Below are 21,588 nucleotides of genomic sequence, written 5' to 3'. Positions count from 1 at the left end.
TCTTCGAATTCCAGCTTGTAACCCTGGGAAACAATGTCTATTGCCCAGGGATCCACCTGTGATTGAATCCAGACGTGGCTGAAAAGTTGAAGATGTGCCCCCACTGGGGCGGACTCCCTCAGGGGAGCCCCAGCGTCATGCGGTGGATTTTGTAGAAGCCAGGGAGGACTTCTGTTCCTGGGAACTAGCTGTAGTTGGGAGCTTTTTCCCTCTACCCTTACCTCTGGCGAGAAAGGAAGATCCCCGTACTCTCTTGGATTTATGCGACCGAAAGGACTGCATCTGATAATGTGGCGTTTTCTTTTGCTGTGAGGAAACATAAGGTAAAAAAGTGGATTTACCTGCAGTAGCTGTGGAAACCAGGTCCGTGAGACCTTCCCCAAATATTTCCTCACCCTTGTAAGGCAAAACCTCCATATGCTTCTTTGAGTCGGCATCACCCGTCCATTGTCGGGTCCACAGGGCTCGCCTAGCAGAAATCACCATGGCGTTGGCTCTGGAACCCAGTAGGCCAATGTCTCTCTGAGCATCTCTCATATATAGGACAGCACCCTTAATATGACCCAAGGTCAATAAAACGGTATCCTTATCCAGTGTATCAATTTCAGCAGATAACGTATCTGTCCACGCTGCTACAGCGCTACAAACCCAAGCCGACGCTATCGCCGGTCTGAGTAATGTACCAGTATGTGTGTAAATTGACTTCAACGTAGTCTCTTGCCTGCAATCAGCAGGATCCTTGAGGGTTGCGGTATCTTGAGACGGCAGCGCCACCTTCTTGGATAAGCGCGTCAACGCTTTGTCCACTCTGGGAGAGGATTCCCACCGTATCCTGTCCTTAGCCGGGAAAGGATACGCCATAAGAATCCTTTTGGGAATCTGCAGTTTCTTGTCTGGAGTTTCCCAAGCCCTTTCAAACAACTCATTTAGCTCATGTGAAGGGGGTAAAGTAACCTCAGGTTTCTTTTCCTTATACATGCGCACCCTCGTGTCTGGGACCGAGGGGTCATCTGTGATATGCAACACATCTTTTATAGCAATAACCATATAATGAATACTTTTTGATAATTTCGGCTGCAACCTCGCATCATAGTCGACACTGGAGTCAGAATCCGTGTCGGTATCTGTGTCTGCTACTTGGGATAGTGGGCGCTTTTGAGACCCAGAAGGGCCCTGCGACATAGTGAAAGGCAGGGATTGACTCCCTGTATTTTCCCTGGACTCCGCGTTGTCCAACCTTTTGTGCAATAAATTCACATTTGCATTTAAAACATTCCACATATCCAACCAATCAGGTGTCGGCGTTGCCGACGGAGAAACCACACTCATTTGCTCCACCTCCTCCCTAGAAGAGCCTTCCGCTTCAGACATGCCGACACACGCGTACCGACACCCCACACACTCAAAGAAATCTCTAATCTGGAGATAGTTCCCCCAACCAGGCCCTTTGGAGAGACAGAGAGAGAGTATGCCAGCACACACCCAGCGCCAATGACCCTGGAAACACAAGTTCCAGCAATATACAGCGCTTTTTTGTTTTATATATAAATATATTGACTGCGCTCAAATTATGTGCCCACCCCCTCCTTCAAAGCCCTCTGTCACAGTGTTCAGCAGGGAAGAGTCTGGGGAGCCAGCTTCTCAGCAGCGTGCTGTGGAGAAAATGGTGCTGGTTAGTGCTGTGGGATCAAGCTCCGCCCCCTCAGCGGCGGGCTTCGGTCCCGCTCAAAATACCAAATAACCTGGCGGGGGTTGTATATCATACTGCAATAGCTTGAATATACCTGTAATGCCAGCCAAGAGGATTATTGCTGCCCAGGGCGCCCCCCCTGCGCCCTGCACCCATCTGTGCCTGTGTGTGTGTGCGGGAGCAATGGCGCGCAGCATTACCGCTGCGCATTACCTCAGTGAAGATCCAAAGTCTTCTGCCGCCTGTGAAGTCTTCTTTCTTCGTATACTCACCCGGCTTCAATCTTCCGGCTCTGCAAGGAGGACGGCGGCGCGGCTCTGGGACGAACGGCAAGGGTGAGACCTGCGTTCCGATCCCTCTGGAGCTAATGGTGTCCAGTAGCCTAAGAAGCAGAGCCTATCACTGAAGTAGGTCTGCTTCTCTCTCCTCAGTCCCACGGCGCAGGGAGCCTGTTGCCAGCAGGACTCCCTGAAAATAAAAAACCTAACAAAATTCTTTATTACAGAGAAACTCAGGAGAGCTCCCCTGAAAGCACCCAGTCTCCTCTGGGCACAGGATCTAACTGAGGTCTGGAGGAGGGGCATAGAGGGAGGAGCCAGTGCACACCCATTCTAAAGTTTCTTTATAGTGCCCATGTCTCGTGCGGAGCCCGTCTATTCCCCATGGTCCTTACGGAGTCCCCAGCATCCTCTAGGACGTAAGAGAAATCCTATTTTCTTTAGCATTCATAAAGCATATTGGGGAGACTTAGTACGATGGGGACGTCCCAAAGCTTCCAGAACGGGCGGAAACGTGCAGAGACTTCTGCAGCACCGCCTGCCCAAACTGGGTATCCTCTTTGGCCAGGGTATCAAACTTGTAGAACTGTACAAAGGTGTTCTTCCCCGACCAGGTAGCAGCTCGGCACAGTTGCAAGGCCGAGACTCTACAGGCAGCCGCCCAGGAAGAGCCCACGATCTTGTAGAGTAGGCCTTCAGAGACTTAGGCTTGTTGGATAGTAAGCCTAAGCCAACGAGCCATTGACTGCTTCGAAGCAGGACAACCCTTTTTCTGTGCATCATAGAGCACGAACATGAGATCCGTCTTTCTGATCAGAGCCGTTTGCTTGATATAGATCTTCAAGACTCGCACAGCATCCAATGTCTCCGGAGGAGCAGAAGTGTCAGAACTGGACGGAACCACAATAGGTTGATTCAGGTGAAACGCAGAGACAACCTTCGGCAGGAACTGCTGCCTACTCCTGAGCTCCGCTCTGTCCTCGTAAAAGACCAAGTATGGACTTTTACACGATAAGGCCCCTAATTCTGAGACACGTCTAGCAGAAGCCAGGGCCGTCTTCCACGTGAAGTACTTGTCTTCTACTGTCATCAGAGGTTCAAACCAGAAGGACTGTAGAAATTCCAACACCACATTCAAATCCCAGGGTGCCGTAGGTGGCAAAAAGGAGGTTGTATGTGGAGAAGGTCTGAACTTCTGGCTACACTGCCAATTTCTTCTGAAAGAAAATTGAGAGAGCTGAAATCTGGACCTTAATGGAACCCAGACGTAAGCTCTTACCCACACCAGCCTGCAGGAATCGGAGTAACCTCCCCAAGTGAAACTCCGCAGATGGATACGTGCGGTCCTTGCACCAAAAGACACATCTTCTCCAGATATGATGATAGTGTTTTCACGTCACAGGTTTCCTGGCCTGAACCATGATAGCAATAACATTTTTGGAAAGGCCCTTGTGAGCTAGGATGTTCCACTCAAGCTCCATGCCGTTAAACAAAGTCGCCTAAAGTCCGGGTAGACAAACGGTCCCTGTAGGATAACTGCTCTTCTTAGTGGTAGAGGCCAAGGGTCTTCGACATACATGTCCAGAATATCCGCGTACCACGCCCTCCGAGGCAATCAGAATTGCCTAGACTCCTTGATTTCAGATTCCCTTGAGCACCCTTGGGAGCAACGGAATCGGTGGAAACAGGTAGACCAGCCGGTAAGGCCAAGAAGACGTCAGTGCATCCACTGCTCTCACCTGAGGGTCTCTGGTTCGTGAGCAATACCAGTGAGGCTTCTTGTTGAGTAGCGAAGCCATCATGTCTATCTGTGGACAGCCCCACCGGTGGACGATCTGCTGGAACACCTGATTGTGGAGTCCGCACACCCCGGGTGGAGATCATAAAGACTCAGGAAGTTCGCTTCCCAGTTGTCCACACCAGGAATGAAGATTGCCAACATTGCTCTTGCCTTTCTTTCCGCCCAGAGGAGTATCTTTGACACCTCTAGCATGCAGGCTCTGCTTTTTGTCCCTCTTTGTCGATTGATGTACGCCACCGCTGTGGCGTTGTCCGACTGAACTTGGATCGCGTGAGGAAAGGCCTGAAGCAGAGCACTGTAGATCACCTGAAGTTCCAGAATGTTGATCGGAAGGAGAGCTTCATGGGCTGACCACCTGCCCTGGAACTGCGCCCCTTGGGTGACATTTCCCCATTCGCGCAGACTCGCATCCGTCGTGAGGCGGGTCCAATCCTGAATCCCAAAACTTCGGCCTTCCAGGAGATTGGAGGACTGCAGCCACCACAGGAAGGAAATCCTGGTCTGAGGTGACAGCCGAATCATCCGGTGCATCTGTAGATATGATCCAGACCACTTGCTCAGGAGAGCCAATTGAAAAGTTCTGGCATGGAACCTCCCATATTGGATCGCCTCGTAGGAGGCGACCATCTTCCCCAACAATCTTTAGCAAAGATGGATGGATGCTCGAGCAGGTCGGAGAACCATGCGGACCATCTCCTGAAGTGTTCTCGCTTTGGCCTAGAAGGTGTTCCTTCCGGAGGACACAGTATCCAGTAGCATCCCCAGGAACAGGAGCCGCTGAGTTGGCTCCAAGTGGGACTTCTGCAAATTGAGAATCCACCCATGGTGTGACAGAAGTTGGATAGTGCGGTCGATAAGAAGCAATAAAAGCTCCCTGGATCTTACCTTTATCAGAAGATCGTCCAGGTAAGGGACAACTTTGACCCCTTGGACCTGGAACATCATCTCCACCATTAACTTTGTGAATATCCCCGGAGCTGTGGACAGGCCAAAGGGTAGTGCCTGGAACTGGTAGTGAACCTCCAGTACGGCAAACCTCAGATAAGCCTGATGAGTTGGCCAAATTGGAATATGAAGGTAGGCATCCTTGATATCCAAGGAGACCATGAATTCCTGGACTTCCAGGTCCGCAATCACTGCTCTCAAGGATTCCATTTTGAACTTGAAAACCCTTAGATAAGGGTTCAAGGACTTTAGATTCAAAATGGGCCTTACCGAACCGTCCAGTTTCGGTACCACAAACAAGTTGGAGTAATAACCCTTGCCTCATTGTGGTATTGGTACTGGAACAATGACGTGGGACTGGACCAACTTTTGGATGTCCTGTTGCAGCATAACTTGCGTATCCTCCAAAGCTGGAAAGCTCCAGCTTGTAGCCCTGAGAAATTAGGTCCCTGACCCAGGTATCCGTGCAGAAAATCTCCCAGACGTGGCTGAAGTGACGCAGTCAAGCTCTTACCTCAAGATCCCCTCGGTGTGGGTGGGCACCGTCATGCGGAAGCAGAACTGGTGCTCTGTTCCTGAGAACCGGTGTTTGCCGGTCTTTTTGTCTTACCTCTGGTGCCTCAAGCCGCATTGGAGGCACCTCTGGCCTTAGATCGAAATCTGTTAGACCGAAAGGACTGAACAGACGGCCCCAGGTAGGAACGCCTAGCTGGCGGGTCCCCAGAGGGGAGAAATGTAGGATTTCCCAGCAGTGACTTTGGAAATCCACGTATTCAACTCAACCCCAAAAAGCCATTCCCCAGAAAAGGGTAGGGATTCTACACTGCGCTTGGATTCTGCGTCCACTATCCAGTGACGCAACCACAAGGCCCTGTGCGCCGACACTGCCATGGCAGAAGTCCTAGAATAAATATTGCCCATCTCCTTGAGCGAATCACACAGGATGTGTGTAGTGTCCTGAATGTGCTTCAGGAGAGTGACCAGAGGCATATCCCCGGACAGGCCCTCCTAAATTTGAGTAGCCCACGTGTGAATGGCATGGGTCATCCAGCAACCCGCTATGACTGGCCTTTGCGATACACCTGCTGCTGTGTAGATAGACTTCAGCTTATTCTCTATTTTTCTGTCCGCAGGGTCCTTTATGGTAAAGGAGCCCGGGGCAAGCAGCAGCGCCTTTTTTGACAGTCGAGAAACTGATATGTCAACTCCCGGGGGTTCTTCCCAGAATTTCCTACTTTCAGGAGCAAATGGGAAAGTGTGCAAAAATCTTTTTGACACTTGGTATATTTTGTCTGGATTTTTCCAGGCTAATTTAAATAGGTCATCTAACTCTGCAGAATTAGGTAAAGTGACATTAGGCTTGTTTTGTTTAAAGAAAAACAACTGCTGCGACACAGCATCGTCGTTTAGCCAGAATGAGGGGTTCAATACCCTGAGCAGAAGCGGAATCCCAACTAATGGGATCCAAGTCATCCCCATCATCCTGTATTTCCTCATCTGAATCAGAGACTAGGGCAGGTAAACCACGCTTTTGTGGTCCTGAGCTAGAGAGCTGTGTAACATCTGCTCTAGCAGCTAATTCTGCAACAGCCTGTTGTAGTAGCTGAGTTTTCTGAACATTAGCAGTGAGTTGTGATGACATATCGGACATCATAGTCTTAAGAGCCCCTAACCAGGAGGGCTCTGGTCCCTGATTTGTGAAGATTGGCTGCATTGTTCACATGAAACAGAATCCATAGATAAGGGAGAGAATCTGGTATGGCAGACAGTGCATAGTTTGTGTTTACCCATATTTACAGTAATCACAATGACATACACACAGACTGTATGTGAGAGGAGACACAAACAGAGAGACCAGCACACCCCTGCTGTACAGCCCCAGTGAGGCTGTCGGCTAACTATAACACAGTGAAACACTAATGATGTCTGTCCTGTATAAGACAACATATTGTGTACAATAGCGGCTCTCCCCCTTTGCTACACCCTGTACCAGTTTTCCAGCGTGTTTTGTGAGTCAGGAAGAGCTGTGAGTGCTTGCTGCTGCTGCTGCATTAAGCAGAGGAAGGCACCAAAATGCCTCTGGTCCCGCTCTGAGGTAGCCACTCTCCCCCCCCCCCCAATGGCGCCGGAGCTACAGTGATTTTTATAGTGGCAATGTCTCCTTTTATGCTTAAAGAAATCACACAAGTGTTAGTTTAAGCTATTCCAAGCCAGTTCACACGGGGGGGCTCTAGCGGGTCCCCCCCAGGAGGATCCCATATGCCACGCCCGCGTTTAGCCGCACTGTGAACCGGGGGACCCCCTAGTGGAGACCCTGGTTTGTACTTACCATAGACATCACCTTGAGACATGTGTTAGGGGTATGCGGCGTGCTGCGATTGCGACAGCTAAGGCGCAGTGCACCGCTGAACAAACCAACTCTCAGGACGGTGGTCCTGCAGCGGGGGAAGCAGTTTTGACACCTTGCAAGGCCTGTGACCCCCTCCCACCAACTCCCACGGTGCAGGTATGCTGTTGCCCAAACAGCATACCAAAAATAATAATGGTTTAAAAGAAATTGAAGAAAACTCTCTGGAGCTGCAGAGATGTGCATCCTCTCCTGAGGGCACTTTTTTCTAAACTGCCTGTGGAAGGGGGCATAGAGGGGAGGAGCCAGCACACCCAGTGAAGAAATTTAAAGTGCACCGGCTCCTTGGGACCCCGTCTATACCCCATCGTACCAAGTCTCCCCAATATCCCTTATGGATGCTAGAGAAAATAAGAATTTACTCACCGGTAATTCTATTTCTCGTAGTCCGTAGTGGATGCTGGGAACTCCGTAAGGACCATGGGGAATAGCGGGCTCCGAAGGAGGCTGGGCACTCTAGAAAGATTTATGACTACCTGGTGTGCACTGGCTCCTCCCACTATGACCCTCCTCCAAGCCTCAGTTAGGACACTGTGCCCGGACGAGCTGACATAATAAGGAAGGATTTAGAATCCCGGGTAAGACTCTTACCAGCCACACCAATCACACCGTACAACTCGTGATACTATATCCAGTTTGACAGTATGAAAAACAACTGAGCCTCTCAACAGGTGGCTCAACAATAACCCTTTAGTTAACAATAACTATTTACAAGTATTGCAGACAATCCGCACTTGGGATGGGCGCCCAGCATCCACTACGGACTACGAGAAATAGAATTACCGGTGAGTAAATTCTTATTTTCTCTGACGTCCTAGTGGATGCTGGGAACTCCGTAAGGACCATGGGGATTATACCAAAGCTCCCAAACGGGCGGGAGAGTGCGGATGACTCTGTAGCACCGAATGAGAGAACTCCAGGTCCTCCTCAGCCAGGGTATCAAATTTGTAGAATTTTGCAAACGTGTTTGCCCCTGACCAAGTAGCTGCTCGGCAAAGTTGTAAAGCCGAGACCCCTCGGGCAGCCGCCCAAGATGAGCCCACCTTCCTTGTGGAATGGGCATTTACAGATTTTGGCTGTGGTATGCCTGCCACAGAATGTGCAAGCTGAATTGTACTACAAATCCAGCGAGCAATAGACTGCTTAGAAGCAGGAGCACCCAGCTTGTTGGGTGCATACAGGATAAACAGCGAGTCAGATTTTCTGACTCCAGCCGTCCTGGAAACATATATTTTCAGGGCCCTGACAACGTCTAGCAACTTGGAGTCCTCCAATTCACTAGTAGCCGCCGGCACCACAATAGGCTGGTTCAGGTGACACGCTGACACCACCTTAGGGAGAAATTGGGGACGAGTCCTCAACTCTGCCCTATCCATATGGAAAATCAGATAAGGGCTTTTACATGATAAAGCCGCCAATTCTGACACTCGCCTGGCTGAAGCCAAGGCTAATAACATGACCACTTTCCACGTGAGATATTTCAGATCCACGGTTTTTAGTGGCTCAAACCAATGTGATTTTAAGAAACTCAACATCACGTTGAGATCCCAAGGTGCCACAGGAGGCACAAACGGGGGCTGAATATGCAGCACTCCTTTCACAAATGTCTGAACTTCAGGTACTGAAGCTAGTTCTTTTTGAAAGAAAATCGACAGAGCCGAGATCTGTACTTTAATGGAGCCTAGTTTTAGGCCCATATCCACTCCTGCTTGCAGGAAATGCAGAAATTGACCTAGTTGAAATTCCTCTGTTGGGGCCTTATTGGCCTCGCACCATGCAACATATTTCCGCCATATGCGGTGATAATGCGTTGCCGTAACATCTTTCCTGGCCTTAATAAGCGTAGGAATGACTTCTTCCGGAATACCCTTTTCCTTTAGGATCCGGTGTTCAACCGCCATGCCGTCAAACGCAGCCGCGGTAAGTCTTGGAACCGACAGGGCCCCTGCTGTATCAGGTCCTGTCTGAGCGGTAGAGGCCACGGGTCCTCTGAGAGCATCTCTTGAAGTTCCGGGTACCACACTCGTCTTGGCCAATCCGGAACCACGAGAATTGTGTTTACTCCTCGCTTTCTTATTATTCTCAATATTTTTGGAATGAGAGGCAGAGGAGGGAACACATAAACCGACTGGTACACCCACGGTGTCACTAGAGCGTCCACAGCTATCGCCTGAGGGTCCCTTGACCTGGCGCAATATCTTTTTAACTTTTTGTTGAGACGGGACGCCATCATGTCCACCTGTGGTTTTTCCCAACGGTTTACCAGCATCTGGAAGACTTCTGGGTGAAGTCCCCACTCTCCCGGGTGGAGGTCGTGTCTGCTGAGGAAGTCTGCTTCCCAGTTGTCCACTCCCGGAATGAACACTGCTGACAGTGCTAGTACATGATTCTCCGCCCATCGGAGAATTCTTGTGGCTTCTGCCATCGCCATCCTGCTTCTTGTGCCGCCCTGTCGATTTACATGGGCGACTGCCGTGATGTTGTCTGACTGGATCAGCACCGGCTGGTGTAGGAGCAGGGATCTTGCTTGACTTAGGGCATTGTAGATGGCCCTTAGTTCCAGAATATTTATGTGAAGGGAAGTCTCCTGACTCGACCATAGTCCTTGGAAGTTTCTTCCCTGTATGACTGTCCCCCAGCCTCGAAGGCTGGCATCCGTGGTCACCAGGACCCAGTCCTGTATGCCGAACCTGCGGCCCTCTAGAAGATGGGCACTCTGCAGCCACCACAGTAGAGACACCCTGGTTCTTGGAGACAGGGTTATTAAGCGATGCATCTGAAGATGCGATCCGGACCACTGGTCCAACAGGTCCCACTGAAAGATTCTGGCATGGAACCTGCCGAAGGGAATTGCTTCGTAAGAAGCCACCATCTTTCCCAGGACCCGTGTGCAGCGATGCACTGATACCTGTTTTGGTTTCAGGAGGTCTCTGACTAGAGATGACAACTCCCTGGCTTTCTCCTCCGGGAGAAACACTTTCTTCTGGACTGTATCCAGAATCATACCCAGGAACAGTAGCCGTGTCGTCGGAACCAGCTGTGACTTTGGGATATTCAGAATCCAGCCGTGCTGGTGCAGCACCTCCTGAGATAGTGCTACTCCCACCAACAACTGTTCCTTGGACCTCGCTTTTATTAGGAGATCGTCCAAGTACGGGATAATTAAAACTCCCTTTTTTCGAAGGAGTATCATCATTTCCGCCATAACCTTGGTAAATACCCTCGGTGCCGTGGACAAGCCAAACGGCAGCGTCTGGAATTGGTAATGGCAATCCTGTACCACAAATCTGAGGTACTCCTGGTGAGGATGGTAAATGGGGACATGCAAGTAAGCATCCTTGATGTCCAGGGATACCATGTAATCCCCCTCGTCCAGGCTTGCAATAACCGCCCTGAGCGATTCCATCTTGAACTTGAATTTTTTTATGTACGTGTTCAAGGATTTTAAATTTAAAATGGGTCTCACCGAACCGTCCGGTTTCGGTAACACAAATAGTGTGGAATAATAACCCCGGCCTTGTTGAAGTAGGGGTACCTTGATTATCACCTGCTGGGAATACAGCTTGTGAATTGCCGCTAGCACCGTCTCCCTGTCTGAGGGAGCAATCGGCAAGGCAGATTTTAGGAACCGGTGGGGTGGGGACGCCTCGAATTCCAGTTTGTACCCCTGAGATACTATTTGCAGGATCCAGGGATCCACCTGTGAGCGAGCCCACTGATCGCTGAAATTCTTGAGGCGACCCCCCACCGTACCTGGCTCCGCCTGTGGAGCCCCACCGTCATGCGGCGGACTTGGAAGAAGAAGCGGGGGAGGATTTTTGCTCCTGGGAACCTGCTGTTTGTTGCAGCTTTTTTCCCCTACCTCTGCCTCTGGACAGAAAGGACCCGCCTTTTCCACGCCTGTTTTTTTGGGTCCGAAAGGACTGAACCTGATAAAACGGCGCCTTCTTAGGCTGTGAGGGGACATGGGGTAAAAATGCTGACTTCCCAGACGTTGCTGTGGAAACTAGGTCCGAGAGACCATCCCCAAATAATTCCTCACCCTTATATGGCAACACTTCCATGTGCTTTTTTTTTTATCCGGGAAAGCCCACGCTTCTTCACACACTTCATTTAATTCATCTGATGGGGGAAAAACTACGGGTAGTTTTTTCTCTCCAAACATAATACCCTTTTTAGTGGTACCTGTAGTTATATCAGAAATGTGTAACACCTCTTTCATTGCCTCAATCATGCAGTGAATGGCCTTAGTGGGCATCAGGTTAGACTCATCGTCGTCGACACTGGTGTCAGTATCAGTGTCGACATCTGGGTCTGCTTGCGGTAGCGGGCGTTTTAGAGCCCCTGACGACCCATGCGACGCCTGGGCAGGCACGAGCTGAGAAGTCGGCTGTCCCACATTTGGCATGTCGTCAATTTTCTTATGTAAGGAGTCTATACGTGCACTCATTACTTTCCATAAGCTCATCCACTCAGGTGTCTGCCCCGCAGGGGGTGACATCCCTTCTAAAGGCATCTGCTCCGCCTCCACATCATTATCCTCATCAAACATGTCGACACAGCCGTACCGACACACCGCACACACACAAGGAATGCTCCAAATGAGGACAGGACCCACAAAAGCCCTTTGGGGGGACAGAGTGAGAGTATGCCAGCACACACCAGAGCGCTATATAATGCAGGGACTAACTGAGTTATGTCCCCTATAGCTGCTTTTTCTATATATTATATACTGCGCCTAAATTTAGTGCCCCCCCTCTCTGTTTTTACCCTGTTCTGTAGTGTAGACTGCAGGGGAGAGCCAGGGAGCTTCCTTCCAGCGGATCTGTGAAGGAGAAATGGCGCCAGTGTGCTGTGAGAGATAGCTCCGCCCCTTTTCCGCGGACTATTCTCCCGCTTTTTTCCATATTCTGGCAGGGGTATTTTCCACATATATAGCCTCTGGGACTATATATTGTGGAATTTTTGCCAGCCAAGGGGGTAAATTTACTAAGATTCGTAATTTCCGAAAAAAGGTCAAAGTTCAATCACGAATGACATCGACAGTGTAAAACTGCAACTTTTTGAATTGATTACGATGGATTTACTAAGCTGTCGTATTCGGGTTTTTCTTTTCTTCCGATGTCGATGTCATTCGTTTTTTTTTACCTATTTTTACGGCAGTGATTAGCAAAACACTGCCGACTTTTTTTACAATCAATCTCGGCCGGATCTGTGTGATCCGTGCTGGTGTTTATTTTTTTTATTTTTTTAAATTAAACACTGTAAAATCATTAAAAAAAATGCGTGGGGTCCCCCCTCCTAAGCATAACCAGCCTCGGGCTCTAATGAGCCGATCCTGGTTGTAGAAATATGGGTAAAAAAATGACAGGGGTTCCCCCATATTTAAGCAACCAGCATCGGGCTCTGCGCCTGGTCCTGGTCCCAAAAATACGGGGGACAAAAAGAGTAGGGGTCCCCCGTATTTTTAAAACCAGCACCGGGCTCCTCTAGCTGGACAGATAATGCCACAGCCGGGGGTCACTTTTATATAGTGCCCTGCGGCCGTGGCATCAAAAATCCAACTAGTCACCCCTGGCCGGGGTACCCTGGGGGAGTGGGGACCCCTTCAATCAAGGGGTCCCCCCCCCCCAGCCACCCAAGGGCCAGGGGTGAAGCCCGAGGCTGTCCCCCCCCATCTAATGGGCTGCGGATGGGGAGGCTGATAGCCTTTGTTGTAAAAGAAAAGATATTGTTTTTAGTAGCAGTACTACAAGGCCCAGCAAGCCTCCCCCGCATGCTGGTACTTGGAGAACCACAAGTACCAGCATGCGACGGAAAAACGGGCCCGCTGGTACCTGTAGTACTACTACTAAAAAAATACCCAAAAAAAGACAAGACACACACACCGTGAAAGTATAATTTTATTACATACATACACACATACATACATACTTACCTTAAGTTCCCACGCAGGTCGGTCCTCTTCTCCAGTAGAATCCAAGGGGTACCTGTTGAAGAAATTATACTCACGAGATCCAGGGGTCCAGGCTCCTCGGGAAATCCAGGGGTAATCCACGTACTTGCATAAAATAAGAAAACGGAAAGCCGAGCCACGAACTGAAAGGGGCCCCATGTTTTCACATGGGACTCCTTTCCACGAATGCCAGAAACCCACTCTGACTGATGTCTAAGTGGGTTTCTTCAGCCAATCAGGGAGTGCCACGTTGTAGCACTCTCCTGATCGGCTGTGTGCTCTTGTCCTCACTCACAGGCAGCACACGGCAGTGTTACAATGTAGCGCCTATGCGCTACATTGTAACCAATGATGGGAACTTTCTGCCCTGCGGTTGACCTAAAGTGACGTCACCGCTGAGCAGAAAGTTCCCAGCATTGGTTACAATGTAGCGCATAGGCGCTACATTGTAACACTGCCGTGTGCTGCCTGTCAGTGAGGACAGGACCACACAGCTGATCAGAAGAGTGCTACAACGTGGCACTCCCTGATTGGCTGAAGAAACCCACTTAGACAGCAGTCAGAGTGGGTTTCTGGCATTCGTGGAAAGGAGTCCCATGTGAAAACATGGGTCCCCTTTCAGTTCGTGGCTCGGCTTTCCGTTTTCTTATTTTATGCAAGTACGTGGATTACCCCTGGATTTCCCGAGGAGCCTGGACCCCTGGATCTCGTGAGTATAATTTCTTCAACAGGTACCCCTTGGATTCTACTGGAGAAGAGGACCGACCTGCGTGGGAACTTAAGGTAAGTATGTATGTATGTGTGTATGTATGTAATAAAATTATACTTTCACGGTGTGTGTGTCTTGTCTTTTTTTGGGTATTTTTTTAGTAGTAGTACTACAGGTACCAGCGGGCCCGTTTTTCCGTCGCATGCTGGTACTTGTGGTTCTCCAAGTACCAGCATGCGGGGGAGGCTCGCTGGGCCTTGTAGTACTGCTACTAAAAACAATATCTTTTCTTTTACAACAAAGGCTATCAGCCTCCCCATCCGCAGCCCATTGGATGGGGGGGGACAGCCTCGGGCTTCACCCCTGGCCCTTGGGTGGCTGGGGGGGGGGGACCCCTTGATTGAAGGGGTCCCCACTCCCCCAGGGTACCCCGGCCAGGAGTGACTAGTTGGATTTTTGATGCCACGGCCGCAGGGCACTATATAAAAGTGACCCCCGGCTGTGGCATTATCTGTCCAGCTAGTGGAGCCAGGTGCTGGTTTTAAAAATACGGGGGACCCCTACTCTTTTTGTCCCCCGTATTTTTGGGACCAGGACCAGGCGCAGAGCCCGATGCTGGTTGCTTAAATATGGGGGAACCCCTGTCATTTTTTTCCCCATATTTCTGCAACCAGGATCGGCTCAAAGAGCCCGAGGCTGGTTATGCTTAGGAGGGGGGACCCCACGCAATTTTTTTTGAAAAAATAAGCACTTTCCCACCCCTTCCCACTGATATACATGCACGGATCTCATGCATGCCTATCCAATCACGAATAAAAAAAGCAGGTCTGTTTTTTTTTAGTACTTTTTTACGAGTTGTAATTTTTCACGGCAGTGTTTGTTCTTTTTTTGCTTTGCACTTCTTAGTAAATGACCGAGATTCATACTTAAACAGCCGCGTTTTGACCGATGGTGTATTCATTCGTAATTTTTTACCTGAACTTGCAAAAAATTACGAATGCCCTCATCACTGCCGTGATTAGTGCTTAGTAAATTACCGAGATGACACTTTGATGAAAAAACGGCAACTCGGTCAAAATCGGGAGCTTAGTAAATTTCCCCCAAGGTGTTATTATTGCTTCTCAGGGCGCCCCCCCCCCCCAGCGCCCTGCACCCTCAGTGACCGGAGTATGAAGTGTGTATAAGGAGCAATGGCGCACAGCTGCAGTGCTGTGCGCTACCTTGGTGAAGACTGATGTCTTCTGCCGCCGTTTTTCCGGACCTCTTCTTGCTTCTGGCTCTGTAAGGGGGACGGCGGCGCGGCTCCGGGACCGAACACCAAGGACTGGGCCTGCGGTCGATCCCTCTGGAGCTAATGGTGTCCAGTAGACTAAGAAGCCCAATCCGGCTGCAAGCAGGCGAGTTCGCTTCTTCTCCCCTTAGTCCCTCGCTGCAGTGAGCCTGTTGCCAGCAGGTCTCACTGAAAATAAAAAACCTAAATCTATACTTTCTTTCTAAGGGCTCAGGAGAGCCCCTAGTGTGCATCCAACCTCGGCCGGGCACAAAATCTAACTGAGGCTTGGAGGAGGGTCATAGTGGGAGGAGCCAGTGCACACCAGGTAGTCATAAATCTTTCTAGAGTGCCCAGCCTCCTTCGGAGCCCGCTATTCCCCATGGTCCTTACGGAGTTCCCAGCATCCACTAGGACGTCAGAGAAATAGGATTTATGGTCTTACCTTGTTAAATCCTTTTCTTCGCGTCCATAGGAGGCAAATTTTTCACGCACGTTTGAGTCATATGTAAGGCGTCATTTAGGACAGCTATACATATGCTCAAACACCTGACACCAGCAGCAACGGCATCTGGGTCGGTGTTTGCCACAGTGGGACTGTGGGTGGACTAGGCACCGCTAACGGACTTCCTGCGCAAGCCGGAGCCAAACACTGGGACAGGTAAGGAGGCTCCCTGCTTTTCACCGCTAGTGCTGGAGACCACTAGCGGTGGGGGTAAGTGTCAGTGCCAGGGTAGTCTGCTGCGCACACTGGAGCACCAGGGCATTACGGAACAGGACGCCGCAGCAGTGGTGTGGCCACTGTCCCAGGTGGTACTTTACCCAAGGGGGGAGGTAGGCTTTTCCTGTTAACCCTCCCCCGCCCGAGCATGCTTCCATCCCAGTGGATAGCTCATCTCAGGTTCAGCTCCTCCGTTCTCTCAGCACCAGTGAACAAAAGGGGTCATTCTGACCTGATCGCTCGCTGCAGTTCATCGCAGTGATCAGGTCAGAACTGCGCATGTGCCGGCGCCGCAGTTGCCTAGCGATCGCCTCTGCCTGATTGACAGGCAGAGGTGGTCGCTGGACGGGAGGGGGCGGCACAGCGGCGCCTGGCCGCCAATTAGTGGGCACAGTTCGCCCAACGCAGGCGTGGCCGGACCGTGCGGGGGGAGTGGGGGGGGGGGGGGGGCGCAGCCGCTGCGACGAGTAACTCCCGGACAGCCGCAGGAGCTGTGCTGGCTGGGAGTTACTCTTCGAGTAGAAGAGCATGGCGCGCGGGGGGGGGGGGTCTGACATGCGGGGCGGACTAGCCCTGTGCTGGTCCCCCCCCCCGCATGTCAATGTAGGTGATTGTAGCTGTGCTAAATTTAGCACAGCTACGATCAGGTCGTCATGAGCCCCAATAAGCGGTCATTTTAAACATATGCACTGTATGCACATGCTGCCTCAGTACTTGCGTGAGAGAAGATGCTTAGCAGTTGTTTTACTCTACAAGCTGCCACAGTAGTCGCACAGAGAAGCTTGAACTCCTGTCTCCTTCATACCAAGCTCCCTGTAGCCAGGGTACATACAGACAGCCTTCCATCATATCAAGCTGGATTGTTGAGTATTAACTTCCCACTTATATATGCATTGAGAGTCTATGCATGTGTTGGTGAAGCCGTGTTTGTGTCCCTGGTATTCCGGCCCGCTCTGGGTCGGTGCTTCTACCATAAATATCTATATGGCGTGCAGCATTTATTAGATTTTAACTAGCAGACTATATTATTAGTTCTGCTTGCTACTCTCTACATTCCTTTGTATACACAAAGCTTTTTGTGTGGAGTCTCACTTTGTCTGCTCTGCAATGTTCAAGAATGAAACCCCAAGGAGGTAGGTGCTGCTATTAAGCCTGTAATAACACTCTCCCCCCCCCAGGAAACAGACAACGATGGCATCGGTGTCCGTTGCCTCTTGTTGCCTTAAGCTAGAGGGAGGCTCAATGATTCTGTGGCCCAGGATTGGCTACACCTTCCTATATGGCCATTTCTCCTGTTGCAGGGTCCATGTCCTATCCACTATGTGCATCTGGAAACTTATTGCACACCACTCGCAAAGTGGAAAGAAACTACCAACCAATCAGCTCCTGTCTTTTTTGTTTTTTTCAAACACAGCAGTTAGGAGCGGACTGACTGGTACTTTATAGCACTTCACTTGTATCAGTCTCCAAGGCTCATTACATCTAATCTACATTTAATTATTTCAAAACACATTAAAAGCGATTCATATATAAATAAGTACTGCATAGGAGTCATGCACATTAATGCAAAATGCCCCAAATAACTACACAATGTGGTGGCAGTAATTCATTAGAATGAAGCTTCAAAATTTAATAAGTTCTAGTATAAAATAAAAGGAACATTGTGCCTCAGTTATACCACCACTAGTGAATTTGAAGGCTGCTATACTTTGAATTCATAAGTTAAGCCTGTTTTTAAGTTCAGCCCTGCTTGAAATGCATTAGGTAGTTCTTCCGGTCTCAAAAGTAGTATTGTAACAGTGTACGGCCTCTATTTCATCATGTTGGTCAAAATCATTAGTAAAACGTTTGTTAAACTAAACTGATCAGCTGAACATTATGTGGAAAATATGGACAGGCATCGATTCATTACCGTAAGGGGCTTCTCTCTTTGTAACGGGGACTGCGACTCCTACTGCGAGTGTAGCGGTGACTGTTGGAATAAAACAATATTATAATAACCAATTTGCTTTCTTCAAATGCTACAACACAAGGAATTGCATGGATAGTATAGGTCAAATTACATCCAATAATGCTTTTCTGTCAATGGACTTATTACCTTATATGAAAGAAATGCAAATGAAACAGGTCATTTCTCAATACAAAACCACAGCAGCATTTTTCTATTAAAGTGTGTTAAATGTAAGTATGAGAAGCTATGCATAGTAGAAATGGCAAAGAACAGCTAGCAGACTGTACCAAACATACAAACAGTGATACATAACTCGCACACTTATAACGTTATCGCTAAGGGTTACATTTCTTATACTTTAATGGCCAGACTAGACTACATTTCCCCCAAGTAACAACTTGAATTTCTTAGTCTGAACTGGCTTGAAGTTTGTAGCCTAACTGTGTTAAAGTATTTAGAGTGCAGCTAAGATAATTTAACTCTTTAATTCTCTATACCCATATAGGATGCTTCAGACATCGTTTTTTGTTTAACAAAGCCCTAAAAAGAACAAAGGACAGAGGAGAAATATACTGTGTGTGGAGGAGGAATATGGTCAAAACAAGGACGAAGAATAGGACAGGACAATATTTGTCCTAGAACCGCTCTCTCTCCCCTAGGACGATAAATATCAACCTGATGTGTATGCTTTATCCCCGACAACATCTATACATTGTGATAGTAATACTTGTAGACAGAAGCAAGATTGTATTATGATAGGCCTTCTTTATACTTCTAGCCTGCGAGTGCACTGGTGAAGGTCCATCCCCAAGAAAACGCCACTATTCTACAGGTACTTTAACCTCAATTCATCATCCTGCACATTGCATAATACCCAAAGATTTAAACTGTATTACACAAGGACACAAAGATCTTTGTGTGTTTTCTCTTTTTGTTTTGCACCTCCCTTTATCGAGACTGACAGAGGGGGAACAAACCTCCATCAATAACATAAGGGAAACAATGTTAGTGTATTCGCCAATCACCATTGTGCAACATTAGAGCTTTTTTTCTCGTGTTATTTGTAGAATTGTGGGTGTGTTTCATTTATTTGTCTGCTGGATATAGACTGCAGGAGTTGCGCACTAGGAGAGTACCATTTGGTCCTACATAATTGAATCCCCCCCTATAAATAATCTCAGTAATTTTCGAACTCTGGGGCAGATGTATTAAGCCTGGAGAAGTGATAAAATGGAAGGTGATAACGCACCAGCCAGTCAGTTCCTATCATTTACAAACCCCTACACCTGATACTCTGCATGGTTAAGGTATTACTGTGTTGATCTATATGTTGCAATATGAGTATACCAGCAGCAGTGCAGGTGACTCCTTTCTAGCCAATAATGCTGATACTGCAATAAATTATTACATAGGAGTTACTATTTTCCTGTTCTGCAAAGGAATTTCATAAAGCACATGGATGAATATACATATATAGGTCATATATGACAGTGATATGGCAGTTTAAATTTCAGCTGAATAGTATTCAAATGTGTTTTATGTTGGTGGTACCAACAGGAGCTGCTTTAATTACTAAGAATAACAGCATTTCATACTGTTCTGCTCTTTGCATTTGATTTTGTTCTAATCCAGCAGATGTGCACCAATTTCTGATAAATGCTGGACATGAGTATCAACAGGAACTATTGAAATAGCATTAGCATCTGTGATTGTTTTTGCCTTATGAAGGTATAGCGGAATTACACACACAAGTGTTGGCAATCCGCTAACTAATTCCTTATCTTATTAATTCCTTCACTTTCTGCACTTATTATCCACGATTCATGGGACCAACCCACCTCGGTGGATACTCCCATGTCTAACGTTGGACAGCAGATCCACTACAGCAGGCAAGTCCAAACTGCGTCCCTCCAGCGGTTGTGAAACTACATATCCCAGCATGCCCTGACACAGTTGTGCTGTCAGAGAATGCTAAAGCTGTGTCAGGGCATGCTGGGATGTGTAGCTTCTCAACAGCTGGAGGGTCGCAGTTTGGACATGCCTGCACTACAGCATCTCTTTTCTGGTATCTTCCAGTACCTAAAATTAACCTCTCTCAGTGCACTCTCATTGGCGTTGTATTAATTACTAAAGCCATCTACTACCATACCTCAACTGAACATGCCCGATCTCGTCTGATCTTGGAAGCCAAGCAGTGGTGGGCCGGGTCAGTACTTTGAAGGGAGACATCCTAGAAATACCCGGTGTTGTAGAGCCATGTGTATCTGATGGGCCCAATATGATACAACGCTAACAGCAGTATCACCACTTTTCTTTCTTCTCATAACTTTTTTTGTGTGAATATCACAAGTATAGCAATCGGTGGCACACTATTTAAGGATGCATATGCACAGTTAGATACTCCTATGCGGGATACCCCACACAGTAATTGGGGGTGATGGTATCCTAGGTGTTTCCTTGACCAATTAAGGTCTTTAAACAGAATTGTTTTTTCTGATCTATGATGGTCTCATTAATACAGATCCATCTGTACTGGTCAAGGTGAAACTGATGCAGTACTGAACGTGTCTACATCTTTTTCAAGTTATTCCATAACCATATGAGACCAGAACATTCGTTGTTTTTATAACCCACGTCTTATTATCTCTTGTTTTTCAGTTTCGTGGACTCTGACCTATTTTAATGTCTAATTAATAAAATTGTTATTTTATCTGTATTTGACTTGACATAACTTTTCTAGTCGTTAAGAGTGTGCCCACACAAGAGCCTTCTTTCTCTTCCTTTTAACAATATATTCACTACTGGCTCAGGGCGCACCAACAAGAGATAGAGACCTAGGAATTTATTCCTAACAGGACTCCAGTATTCTTGGTTACATTCTATCCCAATATATATTTCTAGACTTGTGCGGAATCACAAACCTCTTGTACCATTTACAAACCAAGCCTGGAACTTCAGTTAGGAGCTGACTGGCTGTTGACTTATCACCTTCCACTTTATCACTTCTCCAGGCATAATACATCTGCCCCAGAGTTCAAAAGTCACTGAGCTAGAGGCTCTAAATAAAGCTCTGGAATGTAAGTTCATCAGTAATTGACCGCAGATTTAAATGACACAGGGAGACATTAATGGTGCTTGCTAGCACTATTGTAGATTATGATTACTATTGCCCATTTGGTATCGAGGAAACACACAGACGATGTTAATGTCCGAGGCCCCAGGACGATGTATGCAAAGTTGTCAAGGCAATTAAATCCTCAAATCAGTGTATCTGCTTGGACTCCTTATTAAGATTTTACGATGAACACTAGAGTCAATGGAGCATAATACAGCGTCAACCGATGTATAACCACCAAAATGTATAACTACCCAAAGACCTTCTTTCAGACTTCAATAGTCCACTGGTGGCGCTTGATGGCCCAGGCATGCCCTTCTCATCACTACATTACAGCCGTGAGTTCTTAACCCATTACTTGTTCTCCGATTTCCCACCCTGTGAAAATAGGATTTTGATTACCTACTGGTAAATCCTTTTCTCGTAGTCCATAGAGGATACTGGGGTTCCATTTAGTACCATGGGGTATAGACAGGTCCACTAGGAGCCATGGGCACTTAAAGAATTTGATAGTGTGGGGTGGCTCCTCCCTCTATGCCCCTCCTACCAGACTCAGTCTAGGAAACTGTGCCCAAGGAGACTGACGTACTTTGAGAGAAGGATAGTGGTGAAATTCCGAACCAACACACACACACAAACAAGAGGAAAGCCATGCTAACCAAACTTGAAACAGGAACAGCAACAGCTGAAACAAACAATATTTAACCAAGTAACAGTGCAGAAAGAACAAAGCACCAGGCAGGTG

At 48.2% G+C, this 21,588-nt stretch overlaps 1 protein-coding gene across 4 annotated transcripts in view; it reads right to left on the bottom strand.

The window, feature by feature from the left end:
* RBM23 (RNA binding motif protein 23) overlaps window positions 1-21,588 on the bottom strand; it is a 298,094-nt gene that overhangs the window by 88,517 nt on the left and 187,989 nt on the right. For all 4 annotated transcript variants that reach the window (XM_063913568.1, XM_063913567.1, XM_063913569.1 and 1 more), the window contains one exon: window positions 17,690-17,749. In XM_063913568.1, coding sequence (XP_063769638.1) covers window positions 17,690-17,749 — 60 coding nt within the window. The remainder of the gene's footprint in view (window positions 1-17,689; window positions 17,750-21,588) is intronic.

The sequence above is a fragment of the Pseudophryne corroboree genome, chromosome 1 (assembly GCF_028390025.1).
Source record: "Pseudophryne corroboree isolate aPseCor3 chromosome 1, aPseCor3.hap2, whole genome shotgun sequence".
In the NCBI taxonomy this organism is placed as follows: Eukaryota; Metazoa; Chordata; class Amphibia; order Anura; family Myobatrachidae; genus Pseudophryne; species Pseudophryne corroboree.
This window is presented reverse-complemented; position numbering and strand designations above follow the sequence as displayed.